Source organism: Bufo bufo, chromosome 9 (assembly GCF_905171765.1).
Source record: "Bufo bufo chromosome 9, aBufBuf1.1, whole genome shotgun sequence".
NCBI classification, from domain to species: domain Eukaryota; kingdom Metazoa; phylum Chordata; class Amphibia; order Anura; family Bufonidae; genus Bufo; species Bufo bufo.
In genome coordinates, this window is record NC_053397.1 from 213,099,606 (window position 1) to 213,116,389 (window position 16,784).

Consider the following 16,784-nt stretch of genomic DNA (forward strand, 5'->3'; position numbering starts at 1 on the left):
GTATCGCTTTAAGGCTGAGTGAGTCCTTAGGGCCCATTCACACGACCGTGGCATTTTGCGGTCCCGAAAATACAGTTGTGTGAATGGGGCCTCCCAGGGACATCTGAATCCAATGAGGGATGATCTACTGGATTCACCCATCGTCTGCTCTGGAGTTAAATATACAATTTGTATCGCCTATGGGGGCTCAGATTTAGGCCAGAGGTTGTCAGGGCGTGAAGGTACTTGTAGTTCTACAACAGCTATAAATGGTTATCGGAGCAGAGCCTGTAAATATCCGCGATGCCGAATACAATGATCTTTTGTTACTTTCCATCGTACGCAATAAGCGTTCCCATCAAGCAGCGGGTCAATTAGCGCCACCGTCACATTAAGAAAGTAATCCACTTCATTATCACAGCCGGAAACGCCCGTCTACAGTTCTTAATCTCAGACATAATAGTAATTAATGAGTATTATCATGAAGTCCTTTACCTGCAGCTCACTTCTAGGGTTCCTGCCCAGAAAATGGTATATTTACATGCACGTCTGCTGTTTCAGGACCCCACGTTGCGCTCTGTTTGTTCTGCACAAATCCACTCGAGGCTCCGCACCGACTATTATTTAGACAGGACCAGAAATCGTGTTAAACTAACGTTCTGCGTCCGATGTTTTTCCACCCAATGACTTCACGGTTTGTTCTCCCATAAAGTGAAACGCTAAAGGGGGTCCGAAAACTGTCACCGACAACGATCAGCTGCTTTCGCCGGCCGCTGGAAACAAAACAGTGGACGGAGTCAGAAGCAGGAGACTCCATCCACTCTGTAGTGGCCGTGCCGGGTTACTGCAGCTCAGCCGCCATTTACTGGAACGGAACTGCGGTACCCCACACCTCCGATCATGAAAAGAACGGCCCACGTCAACAGAGCAGTGGTTGTGTTTGCACACTGTCTATGGGATCGAAAACTGAGCGCTGCTACCTCGTCATTCCTCCAGACTTTGGACGGACTGCAGCTCCATTTAAATGGGGGGGGGGGGGGGGGGGGGACGGTCTGTTCTGAAGACTGGAGGGGGTCCCCAGGTGTTAAAAAAGTTTTCCAAGATTTTAATACTGGGACCACCGGCGATCAGCTGTTTGACAAGGCACCGGCACTCCTGTGAGCGGCACAGCTTTCTGGCAGTTTACCAAGCACAGTGTCGTACATTGTATAGTGGCTGTGCTTGGTATGGCTCTCAGCCCCATTCACTTCAATGGGGCCGAGCTGCGCCTAGGCCACGTGACCGATGAACGTGTCGTCACTGATCTAGGATACAGCTGACCGGCAGGGGTCCCGAGTGTCGGACCGCCACTGATCAGATACTCCTCTGGATAGGTCATCAGTATTAAAGTCTCGTAAAACCCGTTTAAGCGTTGCTTATTGGAAAACCCTTTTAAAGGGGTTATCCGGGTTCAGAGCTGAACCCGGGCAAACCTCTATTTTCACCCAGGCAGCCCCCCTGACTTGAGCATCGGAGCAGTTCTTGCTCCGATGCTTTCCTTTGCGCTGCGCTAAATCGCGCAGGGAAAAAGGCTCATTTGTTTACATTAACACACTGCCGGGAGAAAGCTTCCGCCCGGCAGTGGGTTCGGTGACGTCCCCGGCTCTGATGGGCGGGCTCAAGCGCTGCCCTAGCCATTTACTGGCTAGAGCAGCGCTAAAGCCCGCCCATCAGTGCTGGTGACGTCACCGGGCTCCCTGAGCAGCCGGAAGAAGAGGCTTCAACGCTCCTGCAAGGGACACGGTACGTCACCGAGTCTAAGAAAACTTCACTTCTGGCGAAGAATTTCCTATAAGAAAACGGGGCTTCAGAAACATGTGGAAAAGGTAGGACATGGATGTATGTTATGTGTATGTCTGTCTTGTACTAATGGAACAAAGTCCTCAATCCCGGACAACCCCTTTAAGTGAATGCCCCCACGCGGTTGTGTCTTTGATGCCATTTTCGGTGCAGTTATAAACAACCCAGACAGCACAGTCACCAAGAGCCTACACAAAACCTTTAGAAGTCACAGATATGGCTCCTCATCATTAAGATGCTCCTATTTGCTGCTGAGTCTGGATTTCTTCATAAAGGGCTTGTCTGAAGCTCAACATTTCATTAATGTTTTTATACAACAATATCTCCTCGATGGAAACCCTCCTGGCATCTCCAAGATCTGCTGCTGACTTGCTGTTCATCGCCTTCAGCATCTCCACGGCGGCCAAGACAGATTCCTCCATCGTTGCATAGCAGGGGAAAATACGGGCGTTCCATAAACTCAAAGACTTTTGGTCGCCAGAGAAAAGCTCTTCGGAAACTTGGATGCCCCAGAGCTCCAGAGGCTGAACAAGGTTTCTTCCAAATATCTGAAGCGAGTTCAGATCAGACAAGGAACCAACGTTCTTCTTCAAGTTATCCTCAATGCCAAACAAGATGGTTGCATACATTACTTGGCCATCAATCATCAGACTTAATGAACTCACGAAAGATTTGTCTGGGATGACACATCTAATACTTATGCATGAGCAGCTGATAACACAGTATTCCCCCACGGACACATCAGGGCCCAGCTTGGAATATTCAATGACTGTGTGAGGTGAAACTTTGCATTTTGCATCTAATAGGCTTTGAATGACGCAGGCCTTTGGACTAAGATTTTCATCTTGATCCGGCACGATGCTAGAAACTTTTGACTGTAATCCAAGTTCTGCCTGGAGGGAAGTATCAGACGTGTAATGATATAAGTATTCCTGCAAAGTCCCGATGTGATAAAATTTGGAGTTATTTAAGACGATGACAGTGAATTCCGTTCCTCTAAGGAGAAAATAGATTTTCCGTCTCACTTCCGCGAGCTCGGATTCGATTTTTGAGACGTTGGCCGTGTTTTCTGTGTAGTCCAAAGTGGAGTCGGGCCCCAGGGCTTGCAAAAAATCCCCGTAGGCATCTATTTCACAGTTAATGACCCCTAATTCTTCAAAGAACCCCAGTAACACCTTCACGGTGCCATGATCCATGTAATACAGACTGTCGGTGTAAACCACTTCTGACGTGGAGACTACTGGTTGGGTCATCGAAAGGCCAGGTCTCTTTGGGTTCTGGGCGACGGCCCCTGCTTCGCGCATTCTGTCAATGCTGGGCTTGTGTAGGTAAGATCTGCACGTTTGATATTGTAAATCTTTATATTCAGACTTGGACTTTTCCAGCACAAACACCCCGTGTGTCGTCCCTATTTCCAGCGGTGACGGGTGAGCGAGAGCTGTGATCCCCGGTCTATCGAACGTGACGGCTGCCCCCCCACTGCTGTAGAGTTCTATGTCGTCTGCGCAGGTGACCAATACACCAGGATTCATATTGGAGGGGAAATCTATGTAAATGGCCAGTTTCACATCTAGCATTTGGTAAACGGGGTCACCGAACGGTAAGGCTGTAAAGATTTTGCCCACAGCGCTTGCATTTGGTAATCGTTGACTGTAGCCTCCTATATTAAGAAAAAAATAAAATAAAGGAATAATCATATCTAACTGAAGTAGAAATATACAGGTAACTATACTAAGCATTTCAAACATGCCAGACTAGTTGATGATTTTTTTTTTTCTGTAAATCTAAAATAAAATAAAAACTTTGCAAAGGGTCTTCATTAATGAGTGTCCATGGTATCAGACAGAAAATAAAATATATATTCTGTACAGTGTAATCCTGCGGTCTTGCAGTCTCATACTTCCATTTGCCCCATACCTTGTGACAGCGGATATCTGGTGGATTAAACCAGAAGTAAAGGAAATATACAGTAGGAGGGAGCAGAACTGCAGGATCAGACTACACTGTGCTTGTTTGTAGTCTGTAACCACGGAGACGCATAGTCTGCATAGGAATTGTAGAACCAACACGATAGGAAATGTTTCATTTAGATTTACGTGAAGGTAAAATTATCTTTTAGATAGATTTTAGGCAGATATATATTTTTACCGTTAGGACCCTATGGACAATCAGGTTAGTGCTATGATAATCCCGCATGGGATTTGGATTAATGGTGCTGGAGTGAGGGAATTTTACCAGGTATAAGGCATTTAAGAATCACTGACAAGATGGCTTCGAGGAGAAATCTGATTACTACATATATCAATGGTCAATACACAGATCCGACATAAGCATGAAAATGGGGCGACCACCACATTTATCGAAAAGAAGGCTTAGAAGGGGGTTCTATACTGTAAGAGCACTGGTGACACTAAGGGACTCGGGTAATTCCTTTAAATTAATTGGGGTTTGGATATGGGACACGTTATCGGAGGTATCTGCCTGGGGTGGGATTTATTCTGATCATATTCACTAGACAAGAATGTTTTTCTCGTAGTGGTTGGTTTTTAACCTTCCTGTGGCTGCAATATTGCAAACCTAATGTCTGAAGAAGGTAATCCCCAATTACTGCATTTACATCTGGAAATCAATGCTAGTGTACGGGGATGGATGATCGCCATTACGATCATTCTTTCCCATACATTTTAATTGTTCTTGAGCAGCAAACCCCTATTCACACAGGGCAGTGCGCTGCCGACGGACAAGGTTTTTTTAGTGCCACAGGAAAGATGCCGAAAGATCACGCGACTAAGGCTACTTTCCCACTCGCGTTTGGTGCGGATCCGTCATGGATCTGCACAAAGGCTTCCGTTCAGATAGTGCAACCGCATGCGTCCGTTCAGAACGGATCCGTTTGTGTTATCTGTAACGTAGCCAAAACTGATCCGTCTTGAGCACCACTGAAAGTCAATGGGGGAGGGATCCGTTTTCTATTGTGCCAGATTGCGTCAGTGAAAACGGATCCGTCCCCATTGACTTACATTGTGTGTCAGGACGGATCCGTTTGCCTCCGCATCGTCAGGCGGACACCAAAACGCTGCAGGCAGCCTCCGAAGCGGAATGGTGGCGGAGCGGAGCCAAACTGATGCATTCTGAGCGGATCCTTTTCTATTCAGAATGCATTAGGGCAAAACTGATCCGTTTTGGACCGCTTGTGAGAGCCCTGAACGGATCTCACAAACGGAAAGCCAAAACGCCAGTGAGAAAGTAGCCTAAGGGTGCAGTTCCGTTGCCTGAACTGCCATTTTTTCTGACTGTTCAGGCATTTTTCAGACTGAATCACCTGCCAAATGTTTTTTTCATTCGTCGGGTGGTTGGCGGCACTATTACACAGGCCAATTATTAGGAACAAACATTCCATAATTGACCCGATCCAGTAAAAGGGTTACTTGTTAAAAGGGTTGTCTCATTAAGACAATCCACAGGATAGAGGATAAGTGTCTGATTAGCAGAGGACTGCTGGGGGTCCTGCCTATTAGTGGGGACCCTGCCAATCATGACAATGGGGGCCTGTTTTCCCCGTCATGTCACTAAGAGACTGTCCGAGAGTGCCCGATCGAGCTGAAAAATGCAGCGCGCATGCATGACCGCTACTGCATTCACATAATACCTGTGATCAGCGGGTCTCCAGCGGTCGGGCCCCCCGCCGATCAGACACTTATCCGCTATCGGCAGAGGTATAAGCCAAGTCTGAATATGAAGCCCTTAGCAGAGATTGACCCCAACAGAGACCATTAGACAAACTCTCCTTGACACGGGGACGGATGTTCGGATAATTGAAAATCATTATGAGACCCATTCAATTTAAAGGGAGTCTGTCACCACATTTCAGCATATTAGACCGATCAAATAGGGTTATATGATCCACCCAGAACTTAAAAACGGTACCTTTGTTGTAGAAAACGGACTTTTCTTTTAGCCGAAAATGAACTTATAAGGTTATGTTAATGAGCCCTCTCAAGTGCCCAGGGCGGTCTCTCAATCCTCGGAGCCCCAGGCAGCACCTCCTAAACGGCTCATAACCCCGCCCTCCGTGCGCCTCTGCCCGCCCGTTTACTCCCCTCCCCTGTCCTTTTCCACTGCGGCTGTGCGGTCCAAATCGTAGCGGGCGCATGCGCAGTAGGTATCGCGATGCCCTGCCAGGAGCGGGCATCGCATTGCGCATGCGCCCGCTACGATTTGGACCGCACAGCCGCAGTGGAAAAGGACAGGGGAGGGGAGTAAACGGGCGGGCAGAGGCGCACGGAGGGCGGGGTTATGAGCCGTTTAGGAGGTGCTGCCTGGGGCTCCGAGGATTGAGAGACCGCCCTGGGCACTTGAGAGGGCTCATTAACATAACCTTATAAGTTCATTTTCGGCTAAAAGAAAAGTCCGTTTTCTACAACAAAGGTACCGTTTTTAAGTTCTGGGTGGATCATATAACCCTATTTGATCGGTCTAATATGCTGAAATGTGGTGACAGACTCCCTTTAAGCGCATTGATTATGTTTAATTAGTTAAAACAAGATTGCTGGAGATTATCTATTGACTAAAGGAGAAAAAATAAATAAACGTGTATCCACGGCTGGCGAACTATTCCTTGTATAATGAGAAAACCAAAGAAATTCCGTGATTGACAAACCTACAAACCTACCTGCATGGATCAGGATCACCGTATAGGAGTCCAAGTCAGCGGGATACAGCTGCTGCAGGCAGCGCAGGGCGCACAGGGTCGAGCCGCCGTTCCCTTCATTCACAAAAAAAAAAATGCAGAAATTATAGGTTAGAACATTTCCAGAGCCGACAACGACCTAAATAAATACAGAGACGAGAGACAATACTGCACGCGTGAATCCTGTCGTGATTCTGCATGCAGATTGCGTTTCCGATTCCCTGCGGACTTCGTCCAATACACCTCAGGGGTGAAACTGAGGAGGGAACTCGTTTCAGTGTAGAATGTTTCAGCTACGTGTTCAAAACTCTTCTATTGCCTGTAATTGGCTGCTGATCTGCGATATAAATCCACACAGTGTGAACCTGCAGCCAGAAAAACGCCCATTGCGGCTCCAATGTCTAAAAGTAACGCTATATAATATTCTTACTGTATAACCCCTTAAAGGGATTCTGTCACCAACATCATCTCAATAAAACCAGCTGACCTGAAGGATGCCCCCTGGACGGCTGAGTTTATGGTGTTGGTCCCATCTCGCGTTGCTGAGAAAAAAATTAGCTTTTTAAGAATATACAATGAGACCCTAAGTGCAACGAGGGCAGTGCCTTTGCACCTTGTTGCACCCAGAGGCTCCGTCCGATCTCTCTCTTGCACCACTTTGATTGACAGGGTCAGGTAGTGAAGATGTAATCACGCCTGGCCCCAAAGTTTCACCCCTGCATGTTGGCTTCAGTCTTTGGCGCAGGCACAGTACAGAATTTATTGGCAGGGTGCTTCTGTACTGCGCCTGCGCCAAACACTGAAGCTGACACGCAGGCAAGAGACTTCAGGACTGGGCACGACTACGTCTTCACTACCTGGCCCTATCAGTCAATGTGGTGGGGGGGTGTGGCCTGTAAGAGAGTGACTGGAGACTCTGGGTGCAACGGCACTGCCCTCGTTGCACTTAGGGTCTCATTGTATATTATCAAAAAGAGAATCTCTCAGCAAGGCGGGGACCAACACCATTAAACTCCGCTGAGAGGCGCTCATCTCTCAGGTCAGCCAGTTTTATGGAGATACATTTGGTGACAGATTCACTTTAAAGGGTATCTGTCAGCTCCGAAACATCCCCCCTGTACAGTTTATAGGTCACATTAAAGGTGAAAAAAGTTCTCAAATGATTTATCTTTGTCTCACAGAAACCTGACATTTTGACAGGGGTGTGTAGACTTTTTATATCCACTGTATGTGTGCACATAACACAGAGACAAGGTGCGCGGTGCGCGCGCCGAGCCGGCCTGCAGTGACGTGCTCATACCGGGCGGGGGGGTTCGGTGACAGTTCATTAAGCGGCAGCACCCGGTGGGGGCACGCAGCAGTTATTTGGGAAGTCAAGTGTTGTGGAGAGAAGATTAGAGGGGACGCCGGTTTGTTTCTCTAAACTAACAATAAGGCTCAGGCGCGTCAGGATATTTATAGGCTCAGATCAGACGCTAATTGGCAACCCGTGTGCACAGCGGCAGACACAAAGCCACAGAAGGAAGCGCTGCTCCGGGCTTAAGACTGCCAATTACAAAAATAGCTGAAGAGCTCACCTATTTTTGGTCCCGGGGGATCAGAGAAAACGTGATAACGAACTCGGAGAGGAAGTTCTTTCCTGGCCACTTTATCAGCTATCTGCCGCTGATAAGCCAGCTCCTGGATTTTGTCGGCCGCTGTAATGACAACCACGTCCCAGAATTCCCCAGCCTGCACGTCTCTACCTGGACGGGGAGAAAGAAGGAGAATCAGAACACGAGCCTGGTCTATTACAGCTGGAAGCATAGTCCTGAGGATATCAAGAGGGAACGAGTCCCAAGATGCCTCCATACGGGTCTACTGCAGGACCTCATCAATGCTGCAGCAGCGCCTCTTGCCCATTTACTCCTATGAGGGGGAAACAAACAGAATGAAATTGTGCCCTCAGCCGGCATTCAGATGAGGAGAATACAGACCTATTTTTGCATCCATATAACAGCTGGCACAATATCCCGAATAGCAGCAATACAGACCCGCGTGATGCTGTCAATGGTGGGCGGCGGATCCATGGTTGGGATAGCTGGCGGATAAACGCAGTCACAGCAACTTCCTGGCTGCCACTTACACATGCATGCTCATCTTGGAGTAAGAGCAAAAGGATCAGGCATGCTGAAATCCAACTGCACGATCCTCATCTTCCCTTACACCTGCCGTTAGGAGGCCCCAAAATCGAAAGGTTCGGCTGATAGATATCTAATGTGCATCGCCAGATTTAGCTTCGTACTGCTTAGGTTCCTTCACCTCAGAGGGCCACTGCTGCTCTCCCTTCTTTCCATTGCATGGCCACTTACATGTCACAGGAGTCTGGCCTAAGACAAAAAAGCCCTATGGCATTCTTAAAGGGCATCTGTCAGCAGTTCTGTACCTATGACACTGGCTGACCTGTTACATGTGCACTTGGGAGCTGAAGACGTCTGTGTTGGTCCCATGTTCATATGTGCCCGCATTGCTGAGGAAAATGAAGCTTTAATATATGCAAATTAGTCTCTAGGAGCAACGGGGGCGTTGTTGTTACACTTAGAGGCTGTGCGCTCCCTGCAACTGCGGCATCCTCTGCACTTTAATTAACAGGACCGGGTGTGATCACGTCTACACTGCCGGGACCTGTTAATCAAAATGCAGAGGGCGCGGCAGTTGCAGAGAGGTAAGAGCCTCTAGGTGTAATGGTAACGCCCCTGTTGCTCTTAGAGGCTCATTTGCATATAGTATAACAATTTTTCTCAGCAATGTGGACACATATGAACATGGGACCAACACCGATGCCTTCAGCTTCCAAGCGCACATGTAACAGGTCAGTCAGTGTCATAGGGACAGAACTGCTGAAAGAGGCCGTTTAATGGAGCACTAAACACCGAAAATCCACAAAAGGTAAAAAATAAAATAAAATTATCAAATCCTTCCCCTTCAATATCTTTCCTATAAAGAATTTTCCCTAAACATCCCAAAAGATCAGCCATGTCCCTCCACCTCACAAGCTTGTGTGAGGCTGTAAGACAAGTGGCTGCAGCAGGAGCCTCCCTCTTCTGTTCCGTATGCAGCAGGAGCCTCCCCCCCTCTGTTCTGTGTCTGCAGCAGGAACCTCCCCCCCTTCTGTTCCGTCTGCAGCAGGAGCCTCCCCCCCTTCTGTTCCGTCTGCAGCAGGAGCCTCCCCCCCTTCTGTTCCGTCTGCAGCAGGAGCCTCCCCCCCTTCTGTTCCGTCTGCAGCAGGAGCCTCCCCCCCTTCTGTTCCGTCTGCAGCAGGAGCCTCCCCCCCTTCTGTTCCGTCTGCAGCAGGAGCCTCCCCCCCTTCTGTTCCGTCTGCAGCAGGAGCCTCCCCCCCTTCTGTTCCGTCTGCAGCAGGAGCCTCCCCCCCTTCTGTTCCGTCTGCAGCAGGAGCCTCCCCCCCTTCTGTTCCGTCTGCAGCAGGAGCCTCCCCCCCTTCTGTTCCGTCTGCAGCAGGAGCCTCCCCCCCTTCTGTTCCGTCTGCAGCAGGAGCCTCCCCCCCTTCTGTTCCGTCTGCAGCAGGAGCCTCCCCCCCTTCTGTTCCGTCTGCAGCAGGAGCCTCCCCCCCTCCCCCCCTTCTGTTCCGTCTGCAGCAGGAGCCTCCCCCCCTTCTGTTCTGTCTGCAGCAGGAGCCTCCCCCCCTTCTGTTCCGTCTGCAGCAGGAGCCTCCCCCCCTTCTGTTCCGTCTGCAGCAGGAGCCTCCCCCCCTCCCCCCCTTCTGTTCCGTCTGCAGCAGGAGCCTCCCCCCCTTCTGTTCTGTCTGCAGCAGGAGCCTCCCCCCCTTCTGTTCCGTCTGCAGCAGGAGCCTCCCCCCCTTCTGTTCTGTCTGCAGAAGGAGAATGTCAAGTCCCCTCCACTTGAGGGGATCATAGAGAGAATTCATTGATGTTGTCTCGCACTGTGGAAGGTTTATATCCTGACAAAGGGGTTGTTCGGTCCAGGAGCTGACAACCCTTGGGGTGCTCTCCTGTTCCCCTGAACATTAAAAAAAAAAAAATACTCATCTGTCCGCAGTCCTGCCGCTGCTCCATTCCTGGCCGCTTGCGAACCCGTGACTGCAGCAGCCAATCACAGGTCTCTGCGGTCACAGCAGTGAGATACCGTTGTGTGTTTGGCGCAGCGGCCATCAGACCAAGCCAACTTCCTGGTCCTGCGGGAATCGTAAGTGGCCGGGAAAAAGGCAGAGGCGGGACTGCGCACAGGTGAGTGGGTTTCTTTATGTTCAGGGGACAGGGGAGAACTCCAAGGGTTGTCAGTTCCTCAGCTGGACACCCCCTTTAATAGCAAACGTAGTGTCTTCCCTCCCCGTACCCTTATACTTCTAATACTTACCCAGTCTGAAGACCACCAGCCATTCGTCAGTCTGCAGAGAAGCATGGAGATCAAGAGTTGTCACCTGTGTTCTGTATCGCCTGTTGCTAAGCAACAGCCTAACAAAATTTAGGTTATTATCGAGCAAATCAAGCCCCAAAGAAAATGGTTTATTAAAGGCGTCATACTACAGATGAGACTTTTACCTGTCCACAGGGTGTAGCAGATCAGTGGGGGTCCGACTGCTGGGACCCCTACAGATCTGCCTAAGGCCTCTTTCACACAGGCGTTGAGGGTGCATTGCGGGAACATGCACGATTTTTTCGCGCGAGTGCAAAACATTGTAATGCGTTTTGCACGCGCGTGAGAAAAATCGGCATGTTTGGTACCCAAACCCGAACTTCTTCACAGAAGTTCGGGCTTGGGATCGGTGTTCTGTAGATTGTATTATTTTCCCTTATAACATGGTTATAAGGGAAAATAATAGCATTCTGAATACAGAATGCATAGTACAATAGGGCTGGAGGGGTTAAAAAAATAATAATAATTTAACTCACCTTAATCTTCACAGAAGTTCGGTCATCACATGGTCCGTCACATGATCTTTTACCATGGTGATGGACCATGTGATGACCGGAGTGATGTCATCACAGGCCCTGTTCCTGCACACAGCAAAGAAGGAGACAGAAGAGAAGCCGGGCTGCGAGATCAAGTGGATTAAGGTGAGTTCAATTTTTTTTTTTAACCCCTCCAGCGCTATTGTACTATGCATTCAGAATGCTATTATTTTCCCTTATAACCATGTTATAAGGGGAAATAATAATGATCGGGTCCCCATCCCAATCATCTCCTAGCAACCGTGCGTGAAGATCGCACCGCATCCGCACTTGCTTGCGGATGCTTGCGATTTTCACGCAGCCCCATTCACTTCTATGGGGCCTGCGTTGCGTGAAAAACGCACAATATAGAGCTTGCTGCGATTTTCACGCAAATCACAAGTGATGCGTGAAAATCACCGCTCGTGTGCACAGCCCCATAGAAATGAATGGGTCCGGATTCAGTGCGGGTGCAATGCGTTCACATCACGCATCGCACCCGCGCGGAATACTCGCCCGTGTGAAAGGGGGCCTAAGGCCTCAAGCACACGAACGTATATTCCTTCCATTTCCGTTCCGTTTTTTTTTTTTTGCGTACCGTATATGGAACCATTCATTTTAATGGGTCCACAAAAAAAAGGAAGTTACTCCGTGTGCAATCCGTTTCCGTATGTCCGTTTCACAAAATAATAGAACGTGTCCTATTATTGACCGCATTACAGATAGTGATGTCGCGAACATAAAATTTTCAGTTCGCGAACAGCGAACGAGAACTTCCGCAAATGTTCGCGAACTGGCGAACCGGGCGAACCGCCATAGACTTCAATAGACAGGCGAATTTTAAAACCCACAGGGACTCTTTCTGGCCACAATAGTGATGAGAAAGTTGTTTCAAGGGGTCTAACACCTGGACTGTGGCATGCCGGAGGGGGATCTATGGCAAAACTCCCATGGAAAATTACGTAGTGGACGCAGAGTCGGGTTTTAATCCATAAAGGGCATAAATCAACTAACATTCCTAAATTGTTTGGAATAACGTGCTTTAAAACATCCAGTGTGTGTATACGATCAGGTATGATGTTGTATCGATCAGGTAGTGTAAGGGTTACGCCCGCATCACAGACATTGACAGACCAAACTCCCCTTTTAATGCACCGCAAACAGTTCATTTGCACAACCGCAAACTCCCCATTTGCACAAGGTTGGATACCAAGCTAGCCACGTCCCGGTGATGTCATTGAAGGTTTCTTCCTCCACCCAGCCACGTACAACACCAAGGGTCCCCGAAAGGTCAATTGAATTGATTTTTCGAACGGGGAGATGGTTAAAAAAACGCTGGCTCCCTCCCCTTTGTTTTTATCCACGGTGACTGCGTCTGCGCCGTGCAATTTACTGTCACACCCGATATGAGTGGTATTTTCTGTAGTACTATTCTCATCAGTTTAATCCCTCTAACGTCCCCAATCTGGGTGCCATTTATTGAATAGATTTTTCGAACGGGGAGATGGTATCAGTGGTTGGCACTGGCAGTGGGCACACTACAGTCAGTAGAAGCGGGCCTGACACACACTGGCAGCAGGCAAGCAACTGAAATTACACTAAAGTGTAAAAATTAAATGCCTTATTTATCGGCAAGCTACTGTGCCACCCGGTATGAGTGGTTGGCACTGGCAGTGGGCACACTACAGTCAAAGGAAGAGGGCCTGACACACACTGGCAGCAGGCAAGCAACTGAATTTAGACTACTGTCTAAAAATTAAATGCCTTATTTATCGGCAAGCTACTGTGCCACCCGGTATCAGTGGTTGGCACTGGCAGTGGGCACACTACAGTCAGTTGAAGTCGGCCTGACACACACTAGCAGCAGGCAAGCAGCTGAAATTACACTAAAGTGTAAAAATTAAATGCCTTTTTTATGCAAAGTCCTGTGCCAGCCGGTATGAGTGGTGGGCACTGGCAGTGGGCACACTACAGTCAGTGGAAGTCAGCCTGACACACACTGGCAGGCAACTAACCTTAGATTAAAGTGTAAAAATTAAGTGCCTATTTTTTAAGCAAAGTCCTGTGCCACTCGGTATGACAGGGGTGGGCACTGGCAGTGGGCACACTACAGTCAGTTGAAGTCGGCCTGACACACACTAGCAGCAGGCAAGCAGCTGAAATTACACTAAAGTGTAAAAATTAAATGCCTTTTTTATGCAAAGTCCTGTGCCAGCCGGTATGAGTGGTGGGCACTGGCAGTGGGCACACTACAGTCAGTGGAAGTCAGCCTGACACACACTGGCAGGCAACTAACCTTAGATTAAAGTGTAAAAATTAAGTGCCTATTTTTTAAGCAAAGTCCTGTGCCACTCGGTATGACAGGGGTGGGCACTGGCAGTGGGCACACTACAGTCAGTTGAAGTCGGCCTGACACACACTAGCAGCAGGCAAGCAGCTGAAATTACACTAAAGTGTAAAAATTAAATGCCTTTTTTATGCAAAGTCCTGTGCCAGCCGGTATGAGTGGTGGGCACTGGCAGTGGGCACACTACAGTCAGTGGAAGTCAGCCTGACACACACTGGCAGGCAACTAACCTTAGATTAAAGTGTAAAAATTAAGTGCCTTTTTTTAAGCAAAGTCCTGTGCCACACGGAATGACAGGGGTGAGCACTGGCAGTGGGCACACTACAGTCTGTGGGCCTGCAGCTCCTCACACACAGGCAGGCCAGGCAACTGCAATATGTATATAAAGGAAAAAAAAAAAGCAGACTAATGTTGCAGCCCTAAAAAGGGCTTTTTGGGGTGCTGTCAGGACGCTGTCCTTACAGCAGAGATCAGATGAGTCTTTCAGGACTGGAGTGGACACTGAATTCACTAGCCTAGCTATCGATTTCCCAATTAAATCAGCAGCAGTTACAGTCTCCCTCCTCTCACTAAGACTGCAGCTTCAGAATGAATCTAAAATGGATGCTGTGCAGGAGGTGGGAGGGTCTGGGAGGGAGGGTATGCTGCTGATTGGCTGGAATGTGTCTGCTGACTGTGAGGTACAGGGTCAAAGTTTGCTCAATGATGATGTATAGGGGGCGGACCGAACATCGCATGTGTTCGCCCGGCAGAGGCGAACGCGAACAAGCTATGTTCGCCGGGAACTGTTCGCCGTCGGATAGTTCGGGCCATCTCTAATTACAGACAAGGATAGTACTGTTCTATTAGGGGCCAGCTGTTTGGTTCTGCAAAATACGGAATGTGGATCCGTTTTTTTGCGGCTGCAAAATACATACGGTCGTGTGCATGAGGCCTGTATGTACGGATCAGAAGAATGGAAAATGAAACGGTGATGTGAACTCAGCTTTATATGGACCCCACAGACATCCCCTCCGACTTAATACAGAGTGCCGCCATATCGGCTCTGTGCACGCAGCGTTACCATGTACACGAGGCCTCAGTCATATCTATTTCTGGAAACGCTGCGTGTAGAGACGAGCGATTAGTTCCACCCACGGCTCGGTACAGAGCGCCCCCTTGTGTTGCTATGAATCCATCATTAATGGCGAGCCGCTGTCATTACCGCAATCTCAGGCTCTGTTCACACATTCAGGATTTGCTGAGGTTTCTGCAACAAAACCCGCTAACATTCCACCGCCGTGCAAGCGAATAGGGCATTTCAGATGTTTGTCTGAGCTGAGGAAATTATAAAAAAAAAGTGAGAAGAATATTGAACGGATTTCACGAAGACAATCAGCGGATTAGCAGCAGTGAACGGAGTAAATCCTTCGTGCAGATCCGCTGCAGAAATCCGGAAACGTTAGCCCTGTGCATCCTCTCGAAAACGTTAGATCTGTCGGGTTAGGTCGTGTTCACATCTCCGTTTTGGAGATCCGGTAAACTGATCCAACGTAAATGGCGTCTGACAGACGGACAAAAAAAAAAAATGTTGCACGTAATGTTTTTTGTCTGCCCGAAAACCGCCATTTATGCTGGAAATTGGCCGCCGGTGAAGGAGAGGATCCTGCACAGTCTGCCAGATCTCCGAATGGGAACGAGGCCTTGAGGTGGCGGTGTCCCCCTTTACCTACCTGGCCCAGGTTGTACATTCTGTGTCCAATCGTCCACCCAGCTTTTCCTGAACCAGATAACTATAAGATATTCCGGTGCAGAATCGTCACCATGCGGTCCTCCGGTATAACCCCTGTCAGGGAATACACGGCGGCGTCCGGTGAAATGGTAACTCCTGTTGGACCTGCAGGGGGCGCCACCACTTACGACAACTGCAGACGTTCCCGACATGTCAGCCACTTCCTACAGTTCTTCTTAGGCCTCATGCACACGACCGTTGTTGTGTTCCGTGTCCGTTGTTCCGTTTTTCGTGATTTTCTGCGGACCCATTGACTTTCAATGGGTCCGCTGAAAACTCGGCTAATGCACCGTTTGTCATCCGCGTCCGTGATCCGCGGTTCCAGTCCGTCCAAAAAATATAACCTGTCCTATTTTCTTCACGGAAAACGGTTCGCGGACCCATTCAAGTCAATGGGACCGTGAAAAAACGCGGAGGCACACAAGATTGTCATCCGCGTCCGTTTTTTTCCTATCATTTGCATGGCAAACTTGACTTAGACTTTTTTTTTTACTTTCCTTCATGTCTGGTGATCCTCCAAAAATAAAGGAAGACACACGGAAACAAAAACAGAAACTGATCACGGAACAACGGAACCCCATTTTGCGGAACGGAACACAACAACGGTCGTGTGCATGAGGCCTTTCCGTGTGTCCGTAGTCCTAGAGAAAGGGGCGTGTCCTTAATGCCCACAGCAATAAATAAGGGCGCGCAAGTGTCCGTTCAGGATGAGCGCTAACTGGTCTCTAGGGGCAACACGGACGCGTATCTCCTGGGACAGGTTTTCGTGCGTCTATGATACGCTGAGTTAAAGCAGACGGTACACTAAACACGGTCCCTCAAGAAACGTCTCCAAAACCGCATGGTGTGACTGAAGTCAAGTAACTGACCACCATAGTGCACAGGTAATTCTCCTCCTCACCACAGAGACCTTACAGAAATGATAATATACTGCAGAATTAAAATGTACTACGACCCCCAGCATTGCTAGAAGAGGCTGCAGACATATAAGAGGGGGCAGATATCAGGTGGGCGCCATGCCTGTACCTCTGAGGGCGCTGTACCGTGCCAGCCTACGCCGGGTCTCCCCCTGCAGACTGTCAGCTCCTCGGTCACACATCCTGGCAGTGCAGAAACAGGTAGACCCGAAGTCACAAGCTCAGCGACCTCTGACGTCACTGACACGTCAACTCCGCAGCGGCCATGTTTGATAAGGGCACGGCCCGAAGC

At 49.0% G+C, this 16,784-nt stretch overlaps 1 protein-coding gene across 1 annotated transcript; it reads right to left on the bottom strand.

Moving 5' to 3' along the window:
* Positions 1-1,280: 1,280 nt before the first annotated feature.
* FPGT (fucose-1-phosphate guanylyltransferase) lies at positions 1,281-16,743 on the bottom strand. Its single transcript, XM_040406706.1, has 4 exons — positions 16,602-16,743; positions 8,086-8,253; positions 6,491-6,583; positions 1,281-3,478 (listed from the first exon to the last, which is right to left on the bottom strand). Exons 1-4 carry the CDS (start codon positions 16,672-16,674, stop codon positions 2,049-2,051), a joined length of 1,764 nt encoding a protein of 587 aa, XP_040262640.1. The 5' UTR covers positions 16,675-16,743; the 3' UTR covers positions 1,281-2,048.
* Positions 16,744-16,784: the final 41 nt, after the last annotated feature.

Excerpts from the sequence above, each read along its gene's own strand:
- FPGT (XM_040406706.1), bottom strand. The coding sequence starts at position 16,674 with ATGTGTGACCGAGGAGCTGACAGTCTGCAGGGGGAGACCCGGCGTAGG. Across the intron at positions 8,254-16,601 it reads ACGGTACAGCGCCCTCAGAG|GTAGAGACGTGCAGGCTGGG; the intron begins GTACAGGCATGG and ends CTCCCCGTCCAG. Across the intron at positions 6,584-8,085 it reads TCCCCCGGGACCAAAAATAG|GGAACGGCGGCTCGACCCTG; the intron begins GTGAGCTCTTCA and ends TTGTGAATGAAG.